This window comes from Nesoenas mayeri (assembly GCF_963082525.1).
Source record: "Nesoenas mayeri genome assembly, chromosome: 3".
NCBI classification, from domain to species: domain Eukaryota; kingdom Metazoa; phylum Chordata; class Aves; order Columbiformes; family Columbidae; genus Nesoenas; species Nesoenas mayeri.
In genome coordinates, this window is record NC_137544.1 from 104,639,976 (window position 1) to 104,662,810 (window position 22,835).

The 22,835-nt window shown below is 38.9% G+C and overlaps 1 protein-coding gene across 4 annotated transcripts in view; it reads left to right on the top strand.

Annotated features, from left to right (window-relative positions):
- The first annotated feature begins 844 nt into the window (after positions 1-844).
- PPP1R21 (protein phosphatase 1 regulatory subunit 21) overlaps positions 845-22,835 on the top strand; it is a 29,835-nt gene continuing 7,844 nt past the window's right edge. For 2 of the 4 annotated variants that reach the window (XM_080342646.1, XM_080342645.1), the window contains exons 1-17: positions 847-961; positions 3,881-3,949; positions 4,385-4,531; positions 5,678-5,779; positions 6,486-6,650; positions 6,750-6,808; positions 9,199-9,293; positions 11,698-11,750; positions 12,140-12,289; positions 15,325-15,426; positions 15,502-15,590; positions 16,423-16,559; positions 17,573-17,665; positions 19,530-19,657; positions 20,047-20,199; positions 20,925-21,017; positions 22,031-22,264. In XM_080342646.1, the coding sequence (XP_080198772.1) occupies positions 902-961; positions 3,881-3,949; positions 4,385-4,531; positions 5,678-5,779; positions 6,486-6,650; positions 6,750-6,808; positions 9,199-9,293; positions 11,698-11,750; positions 12,140-12,289; positions 15,325-15,426; positions 15,502-15,590; positions 16,423-16,559; positions 17,573-17,665; positions 19,530-19,657; positions 20,047-20,199; positions 20,925-21,017; positions 22,031-22,264 (1,929 nt within the window). In that variant the 5' untranslated portion in view covers positions 847-901. Of the gene's footprint in view, positions 962-3,116; positions 3,221-3,880; positions 3,950-4,384; positions 4,532-5,677; positions 5,780-6,485; positions 6,651-6,749; positions 6,809-9,198; positions 9,294-11,697; positions 11,751-12,139; positions 12,290-15,324; positions 15,427-15,501; positions 15,591-16,422; positions 16,560-17,572; positions 17,666-19,529; positions 19,658-20,046; positions 20,200-20,924; positions 21,018-22,030; positions 22,265-22,835 lie in introns of all 4 variants that reach the window. The other 2 variants (XM_080342647.1, XM_080342648.1) reach the window with 2 other exon arrangements.

Consider the following 22,835-nt stretch of genomic DNA (forward strand, 5'->3'; position numbering starts at 1 on the left):
TGAAGCTGAAAGCAGGTTCTGAAACAAAGGAGCCTGCAGGCTGGAGGCAGCACAGAAGGGACCCCCCGGGAACCACTGGGTGCAGATACTCAAAATGACCCCCAAGCCTGTGGAACTGGAGTTTGTAGGGCGGGCCCGGCGGTAACACACGGGTCACCCGCGTCCCCTCCGTCAGGGTAATGGCGGGGACGGCTGAACGCAGTAGGAAGCGCCAGATGCTGCCACCGACTAATCCCATCGCTGCCACTCGCTGCAAACCATGAGAAACTACCTCGCTGCCTTTTGTTTCACTTATTCACGGATGGATCCGCCCTCTCACACGGGCCGCGGGACCGGCCGGGCCCCCGGTGACCTCCCCGCGCCGCCTCCGCACGCCCGGAGCCGCAGGCCCGAGCGCGGGGCGCCCCCTAGCGACAGCCCTGGCTAGGCCGGGGGCCGCGGCCCCGGCGCTCTGCCCGGGCAGGAACGGCTCCGGGGCAGCACCCGCCGCTGTCCGCGTCGCGATCCGCGACGTGACCACCCCGGCCGCCGCCCCCGGGCTCCCCGGCCGCCCCCGCTCGGCCGGACGCTGCTCCGAGCGCGGCCGATGCTTTTTGAGCGGCGTGCGGCCCCGTAGGCTCAGGCCGCGCGGGGCCCGGCGGCTGTTACTATGGCAACGGAGGCGGCTGCGCTCCCCGTCACGTGGTCCGGCCCGCCCCCTCTCGCGGCCCCGCTCACCCCCGTGCCGCCATCTTGGAAGTTGCGTCAAGATGGTGGCGCCGGCGACTTAAGCTCCGCCCCCCCCGGCCATGTGGGTGGTCTTGCGGCGTCATCACGCTCCCGCCGCCCGAACCCGGAAGTGCGTCGTCCCTTGGCGGGCGTGCGGGGCCGGGGCCCGCGTCCGCCCCGAGCTGGCGGGGCCATGGCGGCCGCCGCGGAGCTGCAGGGGAAGTACCAGAAGCTGGCTCAGGAGTACTCCAAGGTACCAGGCGCCAGAGCCCGTCCCCGATGCTCCGCGAGCGGCGGCCGCCGCCCCCCGGCCGGTGCCGCCCCCTCCAGCCGCTCCCTGCGCGCGGGCTCGGGCCGTTACGCGCCCAACGGCCGCTCTGAGGGGAGGGACCTTCCCGCCCGGGGTGCGGGTTGGCGGGGCCGCCCGCTCTGCCCCGGCACCGCCGCGGGTTGGCGGGAGCCGGAGCCCTCCAGCCGGAGCGGGGCTGGTCAGGGCTGGAACGCAGGTGTCTGTGGTAGCGCTAAGTGTTGGGGCCCGAGGCTGCCTCCCCTCGGGGCGAGCTGAGGGCGGATTTGGGCAGGCGGAGGAGCTGCGGGCTCGCAGGTGCCGAGGGCGCACAGCGCTGCCCAGTGCCGGCTGAGCAGCACAGCGGCCTCGTCTGCAAAGCACCGAGTAGGACGGCGGGCTCAGCTATAGCAGGGAAGCCAGACTAGCAGTGCTTTCCCTTCCTGCTCCACTTCCCAGCCAGGCGTGGGGCTTAGTTATCGTTGTGGCTCTTGTTCTGGTATCCCACTCCTAGACTCCGAGTTTGCTTTGTCTGGTGGGTGTAGGAGTCGAGCGGTACTTGCAGTGGTGTTGCGGTGTCCTGGGAGTGAGGACACTCGATTTCATACTTGCCTCATGTCTGTTCCCAGTCTTCTGCAGCTGCCCTGGGTGACTTTGCTTCCCGTTTCTGGTGCTGCTTAACAGAGTATTTGTGAACACTTCTGGCCCATAGCAGAGAATGTCTTTCTAAGGTGCTTGAGGTGACTCTTTAAATGATGGAGACCTGATTAACACGGAACTGTTCATTCTTGTTTCTTCACTAAAAGGAAGAGGAAACTGATGGTCTTGAATGGCATAATTCTTCAACGACCTTGGTAAAGAAAGCCAGCACTTTGGTTTTGTGTAGCCCAGCATCAAAGTGTTTGGCAAAAGGCACTTGACTGTATTTGACACCTTTCTCTAAATTACAGACTGATGTATTTTTAAATACTGTTGTCCTTGGAACTGCTATAAAAAAAAGCTATGCAGAATCTAAATTGTTCACAGATTTTTTTTTTTTTTTAATGCTTCCACAAAATCATTTTAAGAAAGCAGAATTCACTTTGAGGCTTTGTAGGTCACAGAGTTCATATTTCATGTTGCTTTCTACAGTGGCTCTGCTGTACCTTGGAGACTAGAAATGGCTCAGGATAAGGTAATTGAGGGACTTTGTTTGATTCCTGAATGAAACTTTGAGATGTGGGCTTTTGATTATAGCTTGTGAAAGTTCTAGCTACTGGATCCTCTTTCTTTTAATATCATGGTGTCTAAAACCTTTCTTTGAACTTCCGCCTTGCAACTTGAAGCTGGTGGTGTTTCATGGATTCTTCATGGGAACTATTTCTTGGCTTCATCCCGCTCCTTGTGCAACAACTTCAGGGCATTGTGGATTTGCGGATAAATTTCTTGTTTCTGTAAATGATCAGTTGTTCAATTGGCTGTTTATGTGCAGGTAGAAATGGAGACTAGCACTGGGAAACCATTTGCCTGTTCACTTAATCATGTTGTGGAAGCCAAAGGCAGAGGTAGAGACTCAAGAAGTGCCAAGGGACGTACCTGCAAAAGGATTGTGTTCTCTCTTAGTTTATGGCACAGTCCAGAAGATAGATGTGTATTTTCAGAGTCTTCTTTGCCTCAAGTTTCAGCTTCTATCTCTCTTACACAACCCTGATGGAAGTAATGGTCAAAAGGCTCTTTGAACTTGTGACAGGCTTTGATGGGTCACCCTTCAGCTTGGCTATCTCAGTGCAACACGACTGAGCTAGATTATTCACTGCATTTGACACGTTCCTGCATTAGTAGCTGTGGAGGAAAAAAAGGCATAGAAGATTACTGCACTGCTTTGTCTTGCTTTGAAGTCTTTCTGTGGTGCTCTTGCAAGTTTCTTCTCTTGCCTTTGTGATGCCTGAGCAGCACAGTGGGAATACTGCAGAGCAAAGCCTGTGCTTAGTAATGTCAACTGACTTTTGACCTTTCAAATATATTCAGTCATCAGACTGAAAAGATTAGCCGTTGCTGTTTTACAATGAATCTCGCCTTTTATGTGCCTGCCAGAGGTATTCCCAAACACTATACAAACCCTTTTAATTTATATCTGCAACAGCTGGACTCAAGCATGTCAAATGAATACAGACTGCCCTTGAAGAAACCAGGATTCAAGGAATGAGAAGATGGAACTGTTGGTATCCTCATTGCTGCAGGGTATAGGTACTCTGTGAAGTGACTGGGAAATAGATTTCTTGAGTATCACTTTCCACCACAGGGGTTTTAGCTCAGATTTGTGATAAGTAAGATAAGTAAGTCCTAGAGGGCTTTTTCTTCTGTGCTTTCTATGTTTTTTCCTGAAGTGTTTGTCAAGCTGTTCTCTCTAGATTATCTATTGCTGCTGGTAATGAGCATTTTTGAATTGGAATATAGTTAAGGTCTTCTGGAATTGATACAGATTTTGACTTTGTTGTGAGTCGTGCTTATGTTCCAGGACCTGTCATGAACAGTTTTAGGGAGAAGAGAGGAGAAACAGAAATAGCCCTGAATATGAGCAAGAACTTGATCGGTCAAGGAAGAAATTGCAGCTTTTCCATATTAGTTCAATGTTCTTCAAACCTTAACTATATTTAAGTAACTGATATTCCAAGATTTTATTGAGAAAGAATTATCTTCTATTTTACCAAAATATTCAGATGGTAAAGCACCTTCTTGTTTCTTAGCAGTTTAGGATATGAATTGGATAATTTTTTCAACCTGGTACCACTACTGTCTACCTCTGCAGAATACTTTGCAAAACATATGCAACTGATGCTCTCATGAGAGAATATGATGCACATATTTCTTTGTCTTGCATTGTTATTCGCATTTTCTATTTTTCAGCTTCGAGCTCAGAACCAAGTACTGAAAAAAGGGGTTGTGGATGAGCAAGCGAACTCTGCTTCTCTGAAGGTAATCTCTAAAACCTGCTCATGTCAGATGTATTAGGCTGTCACAAAACAGGTAAATGTGAGGGGTAAATGGGAATACTTTTTAATCAAAGTATTGCAATTAAAACAATGAGGAAGGAGCCTGATTTAGTAAAAGAATGTCTGTTCTGCAACTAGTCTTCATTGTTCTCTGCAAGTTTTACTTTTTAAAAGTGGAAGGTTGCTTCTTCATGAGTAACTTGGAGAATGAAGCACCTACTTGAGTGTGATCTGTGGGCAGCTCAAGGAAGTGAAATCTGTGTTTTAGTTAAAAAGCAATACTTTTTACTTCTTCAGTGTTCAAATAGTGAAGAAAGCAATTTTTTAATGTGTTCTTTTTTTAATGTAATACTTCTTATTAAAAGCATGCGTTGAAAGTAAGTGTGAAATTTTAAAATTAAACTTTTTGGTCATTCAGGAGCAACTGAAGATGAAGGATCAATCACTGAGGAAACTGCAACAAGAAATGGACAGCTTGACCTTTCGAAATCAGCAGCTTGCCAAGCGAGTGGAGTTACTTCAAGATGAACTTGCATTAAGTGAAACAAGGGGCAAGAAGAACAAAGTATGTGCTAAAGGCAAAAAAAGTCTTGCTTAGCAGATGTCTGTAGTTACACTTATACAGTCCTAAAATTGCATTCAGGTCTTTGAAGGCAACTGTGAGGCTTATGTGGCCCTTGGTGAAAATGAGTTTGACACTCCTGCTGTAGGGCCTTATTTTATGTAAATTGTATTGAACACACCCCCACTAAATTTCATGTCACCCTTACTTCAGAGACTTGCCATTGAGAGACCATGTAAATCACGTCTAAAACTATATAGACTAAAGTTCAGAAAACTGTTGAGATTAAGATTGGGATAGATTACCTGTGTTACACTGCAATCCTTCTAGAAGGAGGAGAAGATATGCCTGTATCTCAGGTGTTCATAGGCTGACATCAAATGCAGAGGTAGCTTAGCTGTCCCAAACACTTGACGTTCACTGTTAAGTTTAAATGTAAACAGTCTTCATTTTGATTGATGATGGTGCTGCCTTTGTTCCGCAGTGTGGGATTTGCTGGTGGTCTCTTGAGTCTTTCGGATGAAATGACTGGCAAATGAGGAAACAGTTGGCAGAGAGATATCTGCATTCTCAGGGTAGTTGGTGGACAGTGAAGACCATGTGTTTTCCAGTGCCGCCTCATGCTGCAGCCCACCATGGGATAGTGGTTATTCCTGGTCCCTGCTGAGACCAGACCAGCTTACACCTGGACACTTGGTGGGAGGAGATGTGCCTTAAGCACAGCTGCCAAAACAAATAAGCCTCTGTGTGTGTAGGGCTTCGTATTACTGGCTTCATGGAATCATGCAAGATTCAAATGATGTCAAATGGGCATCTGCCCCTACAAGCAATTTCATGTGTGTGTGGGTGTGATGCCTGAGTAGAGGCTTTCCTGAGTCCTTATTGAGTTAGTGTTCTACCACTCCACTGTAACAACAGTGTGAAGGAAAATGTGCTGCTTTTAGGCTCATGCTGTGTGCAATATCACAGAATCACGGAATGTTAGGGATTGGAATATGTGTAGCTATGGATATATTAATCAATGTAAGAAAGAGATATACTCATTTCTATTGGGAGTTTGCAATGTTAAGTGCTTTCATATACTTGGACATGGGCTTTGGGATACCTGCAAAGATTTGGAGATAATGAATGCATTTTATTTTCTTTTAGAAAAGTGCAGAATCCTCATCTCAGTTGAGTCAAGAGCAGAAAAGTGTCTTCAATGAAGATCTTCAGAAGAAGATAGAAGAGAATGAACGACTACATATACTTGTGAGTGAAACTTTTCTTAGCCTTTCTTTTTAGTTGAGAAAACTGGTCACATTAAGAAAGATAGAGAAAAGAAAATGCCGTTTGAAAACTAGTGAGTTTTGAAGCTTAGTTGTATGCAAAATGGTAGATTAGATCAGATAACTTGTTTATAAAGATGTTCACTGGGCAAATGAGAAAGTATTTTGACTTTAGATTCTTAAGACAGCATGTGGAATAATTCACATAATATGTGTTTTCTCATTTAGGTTTTTAACTTCTGGTGATGCTTAGCCACCTTACTGAAAATAGCCATATAGTTGGTACTGGGTCAAAATTTCTTTTTAGTTCACTGTTTCAAAATTGCCTTAAAGCTTGAAATATTTCCTGCAAGTTGTGATAATTAAGTCTGGAGTTACTTTACTGAAATGGAATGCGTTTTACTTCAGTTTAGAAAACCTGAGAAAAATCTATGGCTCAAGTTTAATTTTGCAGGTGTATACTATTAATGAGCAATATATTTAAGGAATGCTTGGTACTACAAAACTTTAATAAATACAATGTGCTTTTTCCCTTGAATCTTTTCTATGTAAATACCATCATAAAATTTGTATTTATATGAGAAATAGTACTTGTTATTTATCTGGACTAGCTAATTGGTATAACTCATACGACTAGATTGTGTAGTAAAATGAAGCCTTTCATATGAACTCTGCTTCTCTTCTTTTAGTTCTTTGAAGCAGATGAGCAACACAAACGTTTAGAGGCGGAGCTGAGAACTAGACTTGAGGTTTTGGAAACTGATGCTGCCCAGCATCAAGCTGTGGTAGACAGTTTAACAAGGAAATACACGGATACCATAGAAAAGCTGCAGAATGATAAAGCCAAATTAGAAGTAAGGAATTTTCCTCTTACTTGCAAGTTTGAAAAGTTCTGAAATAAAATGTCTTGCTGTGTCAGTACTTACATTGTGAGATTATCTTCTTGCATAAAGATCAAGTCTCAGACACTAGAAAGAGAAGCTAAGGACTGTAGGCTTCGAACTGAAGAATGGTAAGTGTTTTTATTTAATATAATGACAAATTCATTTAAAGAAATAAATGCTGTAAAAGATTAACTGGTTTATTTTTAGAGAATAATACCTTAAAAACACAAAACAAAACCACAACACCTTGAAACTCAAAATTCTGGACAACAGCACATAAACATCAAGACTGCAGGTCGGATTTCTTTTCCTTCTGCTGAGTGTGTAACTAGACAATCAATTCCACAGATTCAACTTTCAGTAAGAGCAGTTATCTCAAACTATTTTGAATAGCTGTAAAGGTGATGAAAGCTTGAAGAATTTATTTGTAATGGATTTCTAGAAAAAGTAAAGAAACTACTGAACTTGTATGAAGCAAAGATTTGTAGAGATTTTTATGAACTGCTTTTAAAAATGAAGCTTCAGTAAGATATACGGAGACAACTGACTGAAAAGAATTTCAAAAAATCCCCCTCCACTCCAAAGGCTTCTTGCGCAATAGCTTTTGCCTCAGGTATAACAAGCTCAGCTAAAATATTTGAAAGTTTGTATTGAGGGATTGTTTTGTTAGTTTTGGAATAGCTTCATTATCTTGAAGACAAATTGTAGAAAATAGGAAGAAATTGAGGACTGTGGGCCAAACCAAATTACGGTGCACTTCCCTGAGGTTCATTATTAAGGTGCATTTTTTAAAGATATATGTGCAGTATAGATATTTAATGGATAAAATGCATAGTGAGTGATCAGATGAGTTCCTTCTTTCAAATGGTAACCTTGGAGCATATATTTTAACTATTTTGATAGATGCGAAGATACTTGAATTCCAATTACTCTCTTCTAATACAGGTCAGGGTTTCACTAAGAATGACTTGCAAAAGAGGATGAAAGCTGTGGTTTGCTGCTGTTTTGCTTTTTTTGTGGGGTTTGAAAAACAGTATAGTCTTGATCTGCTGGTGTTCAGAGCTTGTCCATCATGTTCTATGATGACTGAGTAGTTAATGTCACTGTAAGAAATTGTCCCTACTGTTTTAAGAAGGAAGGCTTCTAAAAAATATTAAAGCCTGACACTACTTTATTTTAAATACTGAAGTTGGTATCTAATGCACACGTGACAGAAGGTGTCTTTGAGAGCACTACTCTTCTGTTTTCCCTACTCTTTCAGGGGAAAGGATCCATTTGCCTCCAACACCTATACTTTATTTGGGAAAGCCAGGGGATATGAGACTTGACAGCCTGCATGCCTTGAAAATTAAAGGGCAGAATGTAAAACAAAATATATCACACTGCTTGTTTGCCATTCCTTTATAGTACAGAAAGAAAACATAATCCATACATTTGCAGTTTGTCTGTGAGTTTATTTTCTATCATGCCAAATGCTACTGTGGTTCATGCTATACAGTTTCTATGCAATTTTGGAGCTGCTATACAAGATAAATCTTTGTTAATGTGTATGAGCTACTTATTGGCCAGTTTCTTCATATCCTACTTGTCTATTTTTGATTACTTTTCCTTGTTAGTCCTGATAAATTTCCATGTATCAGTGTTTTTATAAAAAAGGGAAAAAACTGTCACTTTGACACCTTCCCCCACCCTCTGCTATATGAGCGGGAGTTCTAGATGTTAAACAGAAAGCAAAACAGTGAAGAATTTGGGGGCCTGAGTTGGATAAGGTGTGGAATTTGGTCTGAATCAATATGCAGTAATCTTTGACATATATACATGTATAATGCTGGAGTATGTTACTATTAATCTCAAGAATCTATACTAATGATAGTGGTAATCTTAATAACTAAGGCTCACATCTATGTACACAATCAAATGCAAGTGAAGCAGATCTAGAGAAAAATCTATTTTGAATGCGTCAGAAACGTAATTGCCAAGTCTTGTTGGAATGAGCCGTGTCATACCAGGGTTCAGATATGGGGGTTTCAAAGGCTCGTGACGTATTTCTAATAGTGATGTGACCTAGGTAACTGAGTTATCAACAACTCACTGCTTGCATATTGGAATACTGCATTGGATATATTGTAACTATTTTAAAGGCCCTTTTGCATTCCCATTCAAATTCCAGTAGAAAATATTACTTTCATACAGCTTTTACAGTAATTGCAGAACTGGAAAATAATGTAAAGATTAACTCTGAAGTCAGTTTAGCTTCTCAGTGGAATTTAGCATTTACAACAGTTTATTGCATCTTTCACTGCATTTCCTAGGGATTAAAATACTGTGCCATATATTAAATAAAGGAGGAAAAGTTATTCCTGTTGTCCTAATTTGATCTAACTTCTAGGAGATAGGCATCCCTTGAGTATACAGGTATCTATGGTGAGCTGGGATATTGGTGATACAGGTTAAATTTTAAAGGTTTACAATATATGTGTGTGTGTGTGGTTTTTTGTTTTGTCTTTTTGTTATTTAGCCAGCAACAGTTAAAGAATCTTCAAGCAGCTTTGGGCAGTAGACTGGAAGAATCTCTATGCATAATCAATGAAAAAGTACCTTTTAATGACACAAGTATGTATTGCCTTGGTTTCTTGTTTAATTTTGGGTACCCATCTGGAGGAAGTACTCATTATGAATTAAAATGTATTAGCTGTAAGAAATCTTGGACATCTGAACAGACTCCTGGAGGTAATTGTAATAAATATTCATAATTCTCATCATAATCTCATCTAGCAATCTTAAAATTTCAAGTTTTTAGATAAATATTTCTCTCTAATGAAAATTAAAACTTTTAAAAGCTTTTGAGTAATTTACCACTTGTCTTGCTTAGTGTTGATAGAATATTGTAAAGGATGAAGGAACACTGTCAATTTACTGTCTTCTCCATGAAGATTTCTTTAGTTACTCATCTCAGACTATTATTTTTTGACAGGATATATTAAAGAATTACAGTAAGATGGGGATAAACTAGTGGCTGCAGAGGTGTTGACTTTGAGGCACTGCATCAGTAATGGTCTGTACTTAGTATTAGTGGGAAGTCTGCCAGCGTGGCTCGTGTCTGGTCAGAGGACACTCAGTCTAGTTCTTACCTGTGGTTTGTCTCAAACTTTTTAGTCTTTTCGCAGGGGGGAGGGGAAACCTTTGAATTTTGGGGACCTTTGCCTGAAGCAACCTTTTTTTCCTTGCCTTTTTTTTCCTGTGCTTCCTTTCCAACAGCTACTAGATAAACCAAAGTGCAACAGACACTAGAAGTTCGGAGCGCTCAGCCTGTGCTTTGTTTTGGTGCAAGAGTTGGTTAGTTTGTGCCAGATCAGTGCTGCATACTGTCTGTTTCTGTAAACAGCTTGAACACAAGGCTGTACTGGGCCAGGCTCAGTCTGTACTCTCCTGCAATGAGACTAGGAGGACTTGTAATAGTGAAAAAAGCTGAAGGTAGTGGAGAAGGAGCAGAGAAGTGAAAACGGGCTGCTGAATTTCCAGTAGGTTTTATTTGCAGCTTTTGCATTGTTCATTCCATTTAAAACTTGGTGGCAGTGTTTTGAATAGCCTTAGGTTCTCTATAAGCTCATCTGGTGCATACAGCAGGGATAAGCCTTCTGAGTTCTCTGCTAGGTTGGCAGTGCATTGAGTCTCAGCTTAGAAACACCAGATCATTTTCTCTTTAGGATATGTTGACTCTCATACAGCGTGTTATGCATAGGTGTTGGTGCCTGGAGTTGATACCCTTTTAACTTCCTTCCTCTCACAAAGATCACTTTGCCTGGCATCTCTTGCCTGTTTCTACTTCTCTGGCTTCTTTAGAGCTCTTTTTTTTTTAACAGGTAGTTATTGTTGTAGTGAGAACTTTGCAGATAAATTATCTGCTACCTCAGCTGCCATAACATTATGTCTTCACTTGTGTAGAAAACACTACAAATGTTGGATGGCTCCTTAGTGGTAGAAGAATGAGAGTCAGGAAGTGTCTGCTGTGGATTCCAACTGTCTTGCTGTAGGCTCTGTAATTGGTTTAAAGTGTAACTAGCAGCTGGCTTCAGTTCCAGTAACAATCAAATGACTTGTTGGCTGCTAAGCATGATTTTGAGAATTGAAAGATAAAAGCTTTCTGAAGCACTTACTACAAGTAAGAATCAGTAATCTTGGACAGAGTTTTTTGTTCTGAATGCAACTGCATCTTCTCATGTGTTAATTGCTGAATGTGAATGATATAAAAGGAATTAGAAACTGTCAATTTCCTTTGTGTTCAGATTTTAAACTGAAGTGGTAATTGTTCCATTTAACTGAGAATGGATGTGATTCTTTTTAAATTTATAAGACTTTGTAACCTGTTCTCTAGGTGCAAATATCCCTCTACCTCTTTAAAACTTGTGCCTGTTTATAGTTGAATAATCATTCTAGTTGCTCTGTAACCAGAATAGAATGCTGAAATGTGTGGAGAGTACATCCTCGTCTAAATGATCAATAAACCAAGTACACACAGGAGCTTTATTTTTTTTTTTTTTTTTAAAAAAGGCAAACCATTAAAAAATATATTACTCTTATTTGGCAGAATGTAACTGAAATTTGAAGATCATCTTGAATGCTTTAAGGGTTTGTTTTTTTTTTTTTTAAGGGATTTTTTTTTTTAAGGGTTTGATTTTTTTTTTTTAAAGATGAATACTGTTCTTTTACACAAGAGGATTCTACTATTACCTATCAAATTCAGAGTGTTCAGATGGTTAAATTTGACTTACAATCTGAGGCAAGTATGGAAGTGCTTTCTCTCTACCTGGTCACAGTAACAATTCTTAAGCAAGGATGTAAGGATGTTCAGGTGTACTTTACTGAAGCCAATTGTTTGTATCTTTTTAGTTAATATTATTTTAACTGTAATATTACTGCAATGAGATTTTGTGTTTAAAAAAGTCACGATTTACCGATAAATGTGTTTTAAAAGCAAAATTTAATAAGTGCATTTAACTCAGTTTTTGTCCTGTAGGATCTAATCAATACAATGCTCTGAATGTACCATTGCACAACAGAAGATATCAGGTAAGCACTTTTTATGGCTATGTATGCAAAGATGCAACTTTCTGCACAGATATTCAATAAAACCAATCATTTTAGTGGCCTGAAATGGCAGAAGATAGGCTATCTCACACCTATCATAATATTCCAAGGAAATTCTGTTCCCGAAGCCTCACTGGTTGTATGAATTACAAGCATGCTCTGTTAGTCATAGGAAAACATGCCCTTCTGTGTGGCATTGTCGCTTATTCATAAACTTTAAAAATTAAGTTAAAGATAATTACTGCTATGTATTTCAGGCTGAGCTAGTAAAAAGAAATCATTGTTAGCAATTTTTTGTATCCAACCATAGAATTTTTTCAAATTTAAATAGGTGCATGTCCAATATAATGATTTTATAACTGTCTTTACAGCTGAAGTTACGAGATCTCGCTGGCCAGGCCCTGGCTTTTGTTCAAGAACTTGTAACAGCTCTTTTGAACTTCCATACGTACACTGAGCAGAGGGTACAGATCTTTCCCATTGATTCTGCAACAGACACCATATCGCCATTAAATCAAAAGGTAAAGGTTACAGATTTCAGCTACAAGTATATTTAGTTATGTAGACTTTCGTGAGTGAATAATCTTAGTCATGCAGACTTCTGCAACCTTTACTGGAATGCTATGAGTGTGTTCCTGAGAACTCTCCTGCATGAGAAGTCTTTTCTGTTGGGTGAATTCTCTGATTGTGGGTGAAGGTACATAGCTGCAGAGAATCCTTTTCCCCTATGCCTCAAAACTTTGCTTTTTAAGTGCTAAATTAAAGTACATTTGTCAAAAATTCAGCTGGCTTATTTTAAAATACACAAATATTGCACCGCTAAATAGATGCTTGTCTTAGTTAATGCACTGGGGCATGGGAGGTGTTGACACAGAAGATCTTGTGTTTGAAGTGTTCAATAGTAATTTGAAATAAACTGGATGCAGAGTAGGCTTACGAAGGAGAGAACTTGGACTCTGCTTCCTTGTCAAAAAACAACTTTATAATCTGATTTTGGGCTTCTTGTGTGAAGACCTTTCCTGTAAGTTTTCTGAAGCTTCAAGTTTATAAAGCATGTGGAAATCATTATGAGAAACCTGACCTGTCTCTTTCTGTGCAACTCGATGGGGAGACTTTTCTGAGAGTATCATTCATTGCTGTTAAGCTGCATCTTTTGACTTTCTATGCGATGAAGCATGGAAAAGAACTTTGTACACATGGATTTTTGTGGGGTTGCATATATGTATGCTTTGCGATAAAATTGCTTTAACATCAGAATTGTTGACTTCATAGTGCAAGTGGACTGATGTGCATTTAAGTTGCTAGATGACAGTATTTTCTGATTCAGACTATACTTTCAATTCATTAGTTTGTAGGGTGACACTTAAGCTACCGAGAGGGACATGATTTGCATTCATCAGATGGCTGCAATGCATGTAGTGGCAATATTAACTATCATAAAACTTTCCTGTTGTTGGGAAGACCTTCTTTAATCTCTTTGCAGGCAACAAATTTGCTCATGAAGGTGTTTATCCACTAGAAAAATCACATTCTATTTACCTTCTCAGTTGTTTCAACTGTTTCAGTCAAGAATACGCTTTTAAAGACATTCAGTACAGATCTTAGTTTGAGAACAGTATTTTCTCGCTCCTGCCACCAAATGTACTCAAAATGGCATATCTTTCTTGTGAAAATTGTTCTGCTTTGTCATCTTCGAAATTCTTTGGGACAGGAACTGTGTCTCCTTGTTTAAGTGGCACAGTGTGGTGATTGGATTCTACAGACACTACTGCACTTTACATGAAGGAGATAAAATCAGGTTTCTTAGATGTCACTTGTCACGCACTTTTTTTTCTTAATGTCGTAGTTAACACTTATTTGCTTTTCAGCAGGGAAGTGCTTCCACACAGCTGAAACATGCAACTTAATCAGAACTGTAATTTGATTCCTCTTTTGACTCTGATTCAGTAGTTCAGGCTTTGTTTGTTTTCATAATTATGTCTTGTAGTCTACCCCATTGTGTACTCATGACCTAACTGCCACAGTGCACGCTGTTTCTTGGGGCTTTTGCCTTGACTTTCCAGCAGTGAAGCATCTTCATCACTCACTGAAGCTGCTGTTGCTCCTGTATTTTTGATTAATTTATCTGTTTGGCAAGTGTTCTCAGTGTGGTCTTAGCTCCTCCACTGAGTGGTTCAAAAACCTCCCCATAATGTGGTAGAGAAAATGACACGAGTGTCACATAGTGGCTTAGCACTCTTGCACTGATTTATTTTTCCCCAACTCCAGGTCTTGTCTGGCGCTTTCGAGCTATTTTCCCCACCAAACACTCAAACTAGATGTGGACAATTCTCTTCCAGGTTCAAGTATTCCTTTTCTCTTTAAGTATTGGATTGCTGGGTTCTGCTGGGTCTTCAGCATCATGCCAGATAATTCCAGTCCTCTCTTTTGCAACACAAGTCAGGGGCGTTCTGCATGTGTTACTTCTTCCTCCTTAGATATCGGAATTTTCCCTAATTCCATCCAGATTTGTGCATGCATGTATGAGAGCTTGGCATCTCTCCTCTTGTTAACACTGTGTTACTGCACTGTAGTAATTCAATAAATTATTAAAATTTCTCACACCTTATTTGCCTGGAACCTTTAGCTACTATTGTGGTATAAATAATTAAAGGTGAAGATATCTTTCCATGGGGTAAAATAAAAGCCAAGATCACTTTTGACTACCTATGTCAATCTCTGGAAAAAGCTTTTTGTAATACTGTGGTATCAAAATTGAGAGCTGACAGTACTGTTACGTTTTGATTGTAAGAGTAAACACCTTGGTTCTTGGGCATACTTTTTTGAGGGCAAAATCACTCACAGAATTTACTTAAGCAATTTTTAGCCAAGTCAGTTCTATGAGGTCAAAGTTTTATAATTGCCCAAACCTATTATAATTCTTGAACGGAAGAATTCTCAGTTTGATTAGTTACCGCTCCATCCTTTGCATTGGCATAGGCATGCTTTGACGGTGTTGGAAACTGGACTGGACACAGATGAAGATTAAAATGTATCTCTTGCTCTCAGTTTTAACTGGGTTTAGTTCTTCAATGCTTTGTACAGCATAGCTGTGCGAATGTTTGTGCTGATGCAGAGGACAAGCGCTGAGAGGCAAACAATACATGAGAGGAAGGTAGGATAGTTTATTCTGGTGGCTTAATGGTGCATGGAGCTAGTCTTAATTTGATGGAGTTGAGCAAGGAATGCAACAATATTTAAACTTAAAAAGCAGGGGTTTGGTGTGCTGTGCATGGCAGTTAAAATGAGAGAGGGTGCTGTGGCAAAGCCCGAGATAGGGTTTTGCCTGGAGTTCCATTGTAGTCTTCGCTGTTTCTCACTTTCCCTCAAGGTGTGTGTTTGTGGGTCTTGTAGAGGAGGCTGCTGTACATCACTGAACTGTTGTATCTTGTTAATGACGTTCTGGGGATCATTTAAAATGACAGGTGCTTTGCTAAAGTGAACTGTTCGATTGTTAACTTGAAACAGTTTGCAAGAGCCCTCAGCAAGCACCATTTTAAAATCTCTCTGTACTCAGTTTTCACAGTATCTTCATGAAAATGCTTCATATGTTCGCCCTCTGGAGGAAGGAATGCTTCACTTGTTTGAGAGTATTACAGAAGATACTGTGACAGTCCTGGTAAGATTTTATATTTTTAGTATTGAAAAATATTTTCACAGAGCAAAAATGCTTATGTAGTGTTTTTCCTTCTAGGAAACAGCTGTGAAATTGAAGGCCTTCTCAGAACATTTAGCTTCCTACTTATGCTTTTTAAGAAAGATTCTTCCTTATCAGTTAAAAAGGTACTTTTAATTTGATAGATCAAATGAAAGGGGCACTAAGTGTCAGGTGTGCAGCATTGTCAACATCTACATATGTTTAAAAGGCAGAACCTTTTTTTTTCCTACTGGTTTTTGAGCTTTTAGGTTATGAATGTTTTTTTTTTCAGCTGGGTGTTAGAGTTAAAAATAGGTATTTTAAAGCCTTTTTTCCCCTCTCACAGATGAGAATTTAAGGAAAGCTGCACAGATTTTTTAATGTTTCCTCATGTTATTTTATAGCATTGGTACTATTCAGGTACAATACACTGAAACTGTTAATTTCTTGAGTCTGTCTGAAGATGATTTATCGTATGGTAAATATAACACTGTAGTAAAACTTGCCCAGTTGCACATCCCTTCTGCAGGGAAAATCCTTGTTCCTGAGTGGGTTGAAAGGTTGTGAATTATTAGTGCAAAGGCTTGCTTAAAGAGAGTCTTTGAATTAAGGAAGAAGGGAAAAGCTTATTTTATTCCTTTTTTTGTACATGTTCTCCACTCCTTGGGAAGCAAAAAGTAAATTATACATAGTAGAGGAAAAGGTCTTTAAACTAACGCAACCAATTCCTTGCCATGAGTGTGAACTGTTCCTGGCTTGTGACTGAAGCTCCCAAGAGTGGGGTTAGTACATGTACACAGCAATTTTCATATATTGCTAACTTACTCTGATATGTTAACCTTTCTAAAATAAATTCCTAGTCTGTTTATTGCTTTGGATTGGGCATGTAGAGAACACTAGTTACCTACTCCAAAACTCATGATCTTGTTTTTTAAAATAAATGCTCACTTTTAAAAAACATAATTCATATATTCCTAGTTTGGAAGAAGAGTGTGAGTCTTCTCTTTGCACAGCTGCTTTGAGAGCTAGAAATATGGATCTACACAGAGACATGAAAAGGCTGACTGCAATCTTTGAGAAGCTACATACATATGTTAGTCTTCTTGCGTTACCAAGTAAGTTTTGGCTCTGTTTGTTACTTTGTGACTGGAAGATATAGTTTTCCTCTCAGATCAGTTTAAAAAAACAAACAAAACCCAGACAAACAAAAAAATCCCAAAGAACACCTCGCCACTCCAAAAAAACACACACAAACCCCCCATGATAGAGGAAAACAGGAAACAAGGTTAATGCTACTCTTTAGGCACAGTCTAAACCGTGGGGCAAGTGACTTCTGCATTATGCTCCAACAAATTGGATGCTTTGATCCAGGCTAGGAGACTTGAGTGTGCTGTGGAGTGTTTATTTAATGCTCTGCACTCTTCTTTTGGGGTAGACATGGGCATGGGGTAGGCCTGGAAATTACCAAGCAGTCATGAGGTGCCACATTTTAGATAGTCATAGTTAACTGTAGAAGAGAAGAAATTACTGTAGGTTTTTATAGTAAAATTGACAGTATGTCTTTTGTCATCTCTTAATCATCAAATTGCTAATAAACTATATTTTATTACTAATTACTGCTTCCAACTCCTCTTGTTCTATTAAATGACAACTTTCATGGTAATGACTAAATAAAATTAGGTAAAATCTTTGTGTGTATGTGTGTGGGAAAAGTATATCCAAATGCTTACTATAAATAATATGCGGAAATAATTATTGTATAGCTACAGGTTATTTCAGTCTTCACCCTTTAGAAGGACGCAGATGGTCCTTCCAACAACAGTGGGCGTGTAAATATTTGTGTGTGTAATTACTTTTTGAGACTGAAAGGTTATTTGTAAAATCTGAATGAAATGTAGGGAACTTGACGTCTCTTACCTGCCTACTCTGGCAAAATTTAGTATATATATCTAATATTAACAGATTAGTTAATTTCCCCTTCCTTTATGATTCTTTAGATCTAAAGATCCTACTCCATGGAATTAATTCTAGTAGGTGGAATTGGATGATTTTTCAAAGCTAACTTCATTTGAGGCTGAGTGTTTTTTCTTTTATTTTTTTCTTTTTTTCATCTGTATGGTACTTTAAGGTACAAAACCAACAGGACTTCTTAGGACAAACTACAACATGGTGTTTACAAATATTGCTACAAGTCTTCATGGGTTTCATGACATTTTAAAAGGTGAGAATACAGGAGGAGTGGTATGTTCAAGCTCTGCTTTTTTCTGTTTAACATAGCACAAGTACACTCTTGGTAACAATGTTAATTGTGTAATATTGTGATAAATCTGCTTTGTTTTGCCTTTACAAACTAAGATAATAAGAAACTAAACCTTCTACTTGCTTTGGACATGCATGCATGTTTTTCACTGCTCCATTATGTTGGCTTTGTTCTAAGTTGCTGGAATGTTTAATTGTGCACTCTAGATCTTCCTGAGCAGTATCACATTAGTTACTGAACTTCAGTGCTTTAGTGGAACCAGCATACTGAATGGAATGCCATTAAATACACATTTTCCTCTTCTTTTGTACTATTGACATAGTACTTGCCTTAAAAGTGGGTTTTTTCTTACAGTTTCTAGGTTTATTACTATTTTTAACATGAATCTATAACAAAAGCTTATAAAAAAGCCTGATTTCCTTTTGAAACTTACCATCCTCCTTGAAAATGACTTATCTTCCTTTTATCAGAAATGAACATGTTACGTTTTCAATGAAGTAATGTTTGGTTAAAACTCAGATTTTTAAACCACTGATAATCTCTGTATATCTTAGAATTTCTGTAACATGTCCATGTAGCTGTTCCCAGGAAGAAAATAATCCATATATGTGATTTTTTTTTTTTTTAAATAATAGTCAGCTGTTTAAACATCAGGCTTTTATAGTTTTAAACAAAATGGTTTTTTATTTCTTCTAGTCTTTTAATAATAATGTCAGTTGCACTGCCTCATTTTGCAGTTTCCCTGTTTTTTAAAAGGTACTATTAGAGGTTGTATTACAAAGTTAAGACACTAAACCAAGAGTTTTGTAACGTAGCTAAGTTTATTAATAAATACCTTCTGCCTCTTAATATAGTTACTATAATCTAAACCGAACATAACTTATACTTCATCAAAAGAAATAAAGAAAATAGACGTGAAGTACTGAAGAAAACTGTAAGTAGAATTAAGTTGCTAGCAACAGAAAGGTTATGCTTAACACCTCTCACTCCCCTCCTCCAGAATGCTTGATTTATCACTTCTCCCTTCCTAACCCAAACTAATTTCTGAGTGCTTAAGCTTGCCTAAAATTATAATTTCTGGTGGTCATGGCCTGTGATATTTTTTTCTGTTCTGTAGCAATAGTACTTTACTGTAAAACAAGTGAGAAGTGTTCACTTGTCAAATAATTACTTACTTTTAATTAGGCGAAGCTGGGAATGTTTGTTCTTACATGATAAATACTTGAGGTTTTTTAAATTTTGGTGCTGTTGGAATCAATTAGTGTATTTAACCTAGGATGTTTTTGTAAATGACTTTCAGAAATTTCAGTGAAGACTGTTGTGTTGATTTTTGCCTGAAAGGATTTTAGAATATAGGGAGTAGCATTCTGAATGTCTGGTAGTCTTAGTTCTGCTCTGACAGAATTAAAATACTCTTCCATTCTAAGTCATGTAATCTTAAGACTCAGATATTGAACATGACTAAAAATTGGATGATTTGTGTGCTGATGTAAACGTATGGAAGTGGAAAGTATACTTGGGGAATGAAATGCTGGTTCAGTGTGAGCTTGGATCTGCTAAATAGCTATGGTTTTTGGGATACAGAGTATACTTAAATATACACCTTTATTCTGCCTTATGTAACATGTATAATATCTGTTCCTTGTGATCACAGCTGTCTAAGGTAGTATGCCAAAGAACTAAAAGCATCCAGAATAAACTTTTACACAACTTGCTTTAAGAGGAGAAAAGCGTTTGAAGCCCTAAGTCATAAGCTGAATTTGAAAATGGTTGCTTAAACAGACAAAAAAAAAGTATTTTGATGTAACTGTGTGTTCTTTTTTAGACATTTCCAAGCACTACAGTCAGAAAGCTACTTTAGAACAAGATGCTCCAACTGCCACACAGAAACTCTTGACTACAAATGACTGTATTTTATCCTCTGTTGTGGCTTTAACTAATGCAGCGGGCAAGGTAATGGATATTTTTGTTTCAATGTGATGCCCTCATTTGTGCACAGTGGTTGTGGAGTTGGTTTTGTTTGTTTGTTTTTTAACCTTAGTTGAGTGATTTGGAAAATCTAGGTGTGCCTCTTATTAATAATATATAGTATCAGGTTTGTTCTAAGGTATTTTCAGGCTACAAGATAAAAACAGCTGAATGGCTAATAAAATAGATACTGTGAAGTGGATGCTTTGGCTTAGTAAGGCCTAAGTTATGTGGAAGACCCTGTAGCTTGTTTGAATTTCTTGTTGTGAAGTCCATTTTCACTAAATACTGTTTTTTCTCTTGAAAGAATAATGGCTCTCATGAGTTTTTCTGGTCAATTTAATTTGAAAAGTGGTTCTTCTTGATGTGTCTAGATTGCCTCGTTCTTTAGCAACAACTTGGATCACTTCACTACTTCGCTGAGCTATGGCCCCAAAGGAGGAACAGAGTTCATCAGCCCTCTTTCAGCTGAGTGTATGCTTCAGTACAAGAAAAAGGCAGTTGCTTACATGAAGTCTTTGAAGAAGGTTTGTTCAGCTAGCACACTCACACAGAGAAAGCACAATTCAGTTGCTAGTTGGTTATGCCAAAGAGAATACAAACTAAGGTTTTTCAGTATTTGGCATGGATTTTCCTCTGAATGAGAATCTGGCTGAGGAAATGGAACCCTTAGAGCAATTATGCTATTGAAAAACTTAGGGAGCATAGTTGCTCTCACAACTGAGGGCATGTGCCAATTCTGCTATTACCCATTTCTGGTCATTATTTCTGTGCCAAGGAAAAGAGGGTGGCTGCTTATTTAGATTTCCTCTAATATTCACCAGGAATATGGGGTGAATTACATCACATTGTTAAACCTGCATTCACTGGAAAACAGTTGAGAGCAACAGAGGAAAAAAAAAGCAGCTGAGAAGGAGAAAATGTGCTGAACCAAAGGATTGAACATCTCCAGATCTTACTGTTCTCTCCATTAAAATTAACAATTAAGTGATGGTGTAGTTAACAGTTATCATTGTCTGTAAGGTGGACCTTAAGATGCATTTAATCATTAAGTAACACCTGGATTCTTTTGAGCATTTTTTAATCAAGTGTGTATATTCAGGTGGTAATTTTTTTTAACTGTCTGGTACACACTAGATAGATGTTTTTCTTCCCTTCAGTAAAGTTAGGAGGGCAATAAGAAAATAAATGTAGAATACATATTCTAATGTACTGTGAAACATGTTTTGAGGTTTCTTTTATCCGTCTGCAGCCTTGTGCAGATTCCGTGTCTTATGAAGAGGCTTTGGCTAATCGCAGAGTTCTTCTGAGTTCCACAGAAAGCAGAGAAGGTCTTGCACAACAGGTATTTTGGTATAAATTTTATTAACGTATATGATAGTGTAGTATCAAATAGTCTCCACATATTTATGTGTGTGGTTGTTTGTATGTATAAATGCATATATTGAAGCTTAAAATTAGACCGTAGGTGTCTTATCTGCAGAGTTTGAAACTGAAACTTGTCCTTGTCAATCTGGGCTATCCAAGACTTGTTTTCTTGTACCTGCAGAATGTATGTGCAATTATAAGAGACAGGATTATGCCATTGTCTTCATTTATAAATATGAGAAGTTAGGCAGTCTTTAATTCAAATAAATGCAAAATAGAGACAAGAATAAGGTATATGATGTATTCACTTCTAATATTATGTGCTGTTTTGAGTGTGTTTTTGGACTGCGCACGATTTATTAGCACTGGTTAAGAACAATTATTTTTCTTCTGAGTTAAAATCTATTAACAGATTAGTTTGTCATTCTAGCAGTGTGCATATTTTTATATATATATGTGTGTGTGGTTTTTTTCTGGAAGGTGAGGCAGAGGGAGGTTAAATGGTATTCAAAAGACCTATGCAGTTTGCCAAAATAGTTAAGTGAAATAGAACAGCTGGTTGATTAATGTTATAATTTCTTTATTAGCTTGAATGTTCAGACTGTGCTTGAGTCACCATCATTGAACTTTTACAGAAGAAGATTACTTCAGTGTTGTGTGTGTGTAGCCTGTATTCAAAGTGTACTAGGAAGGATGAGATGAATTTCAACAGAAGTGTGTGTTTTGATTATCAGCTAGTATGATGTTGCCAGTTCTATGACCTGTAACTTTGTGATGCGTGTTTCAGGCTAATTAAATAACATGATCAATTTTGACACATGACTACAGTTAAATGTACAGCTCAAATCAATAGTTGTTCACCTGTTGCATTATTCATGAGCTCACTGATGTAATGATTTAAAAGAATACTGTCTACAGACATTCCCTGTGTGTGACCTTTTTTCTCCCTTGCGTTCAATAACCTGGACTGTAAACTTTCTCCTCCTAAAGGTCCAGCAGAGTTTGGAGAAAATTGCAAAACTTGAACAAGAAAAAGAACACTGGATGTTGGAGGCCCAGCTAGCTAAAATAAAGCTAGAGAAAGAAAACGAAAAACTGAAGAACTCTCTTAGTGGACATTTAACTGAAACTACAGAAGAGCGTTCTGTTTTGACAAATGTAGCTGAACAAAAGAAGGAAGCCACAGAAAAGAGTCCAAGGGAACTTATTAAAAATACTAGCCTGGTAAGTGAGCTTTTTCCTTCAATAAAGAAAAACCTGCTTTTTACAGTAGTAGTACTGTTTGATGAGTGGAACACTAATAATAAAAGCTGCTTGACTGTGGCAAAATGCATTCACACGTGAGATTGTTTTGAAATCCTTGTTTTGAAGTAAACTGGAATCTTAAGTTTTTGGTCCTGTATTTGATCTGCTAGGAGCTTGAGGAGAAGGGCTTTTTTTGGTCATGATGCTTAATGTAACTCAGAGGTCAACATATTGTATAAGTATTTCCCATAAACTTAAATCTCTGGTCCTGTTGATCTCAGAAAAAACCTCTTGACTCTATGAAGATATTCTTCCATGGAACTAGTTACTTGCACACACCCCTCTGCTAGAGTTCTGTCAGTGCTTCACACTGAACTGTCAAACAGGAAAGAAAGAAACTCGGAAGGTGCTCAAGAAATCCGTGCTGGCTTTCCTTGCTCTTGAACGTGAAAAGTAATGTTTCAATGCACCAATGAACCACTGAATTAGTTTCCTGTAATCAAGTAGTTGCGTAATCATGAAAGCTAGCTGTATGGTGTTGCTTTTTGTG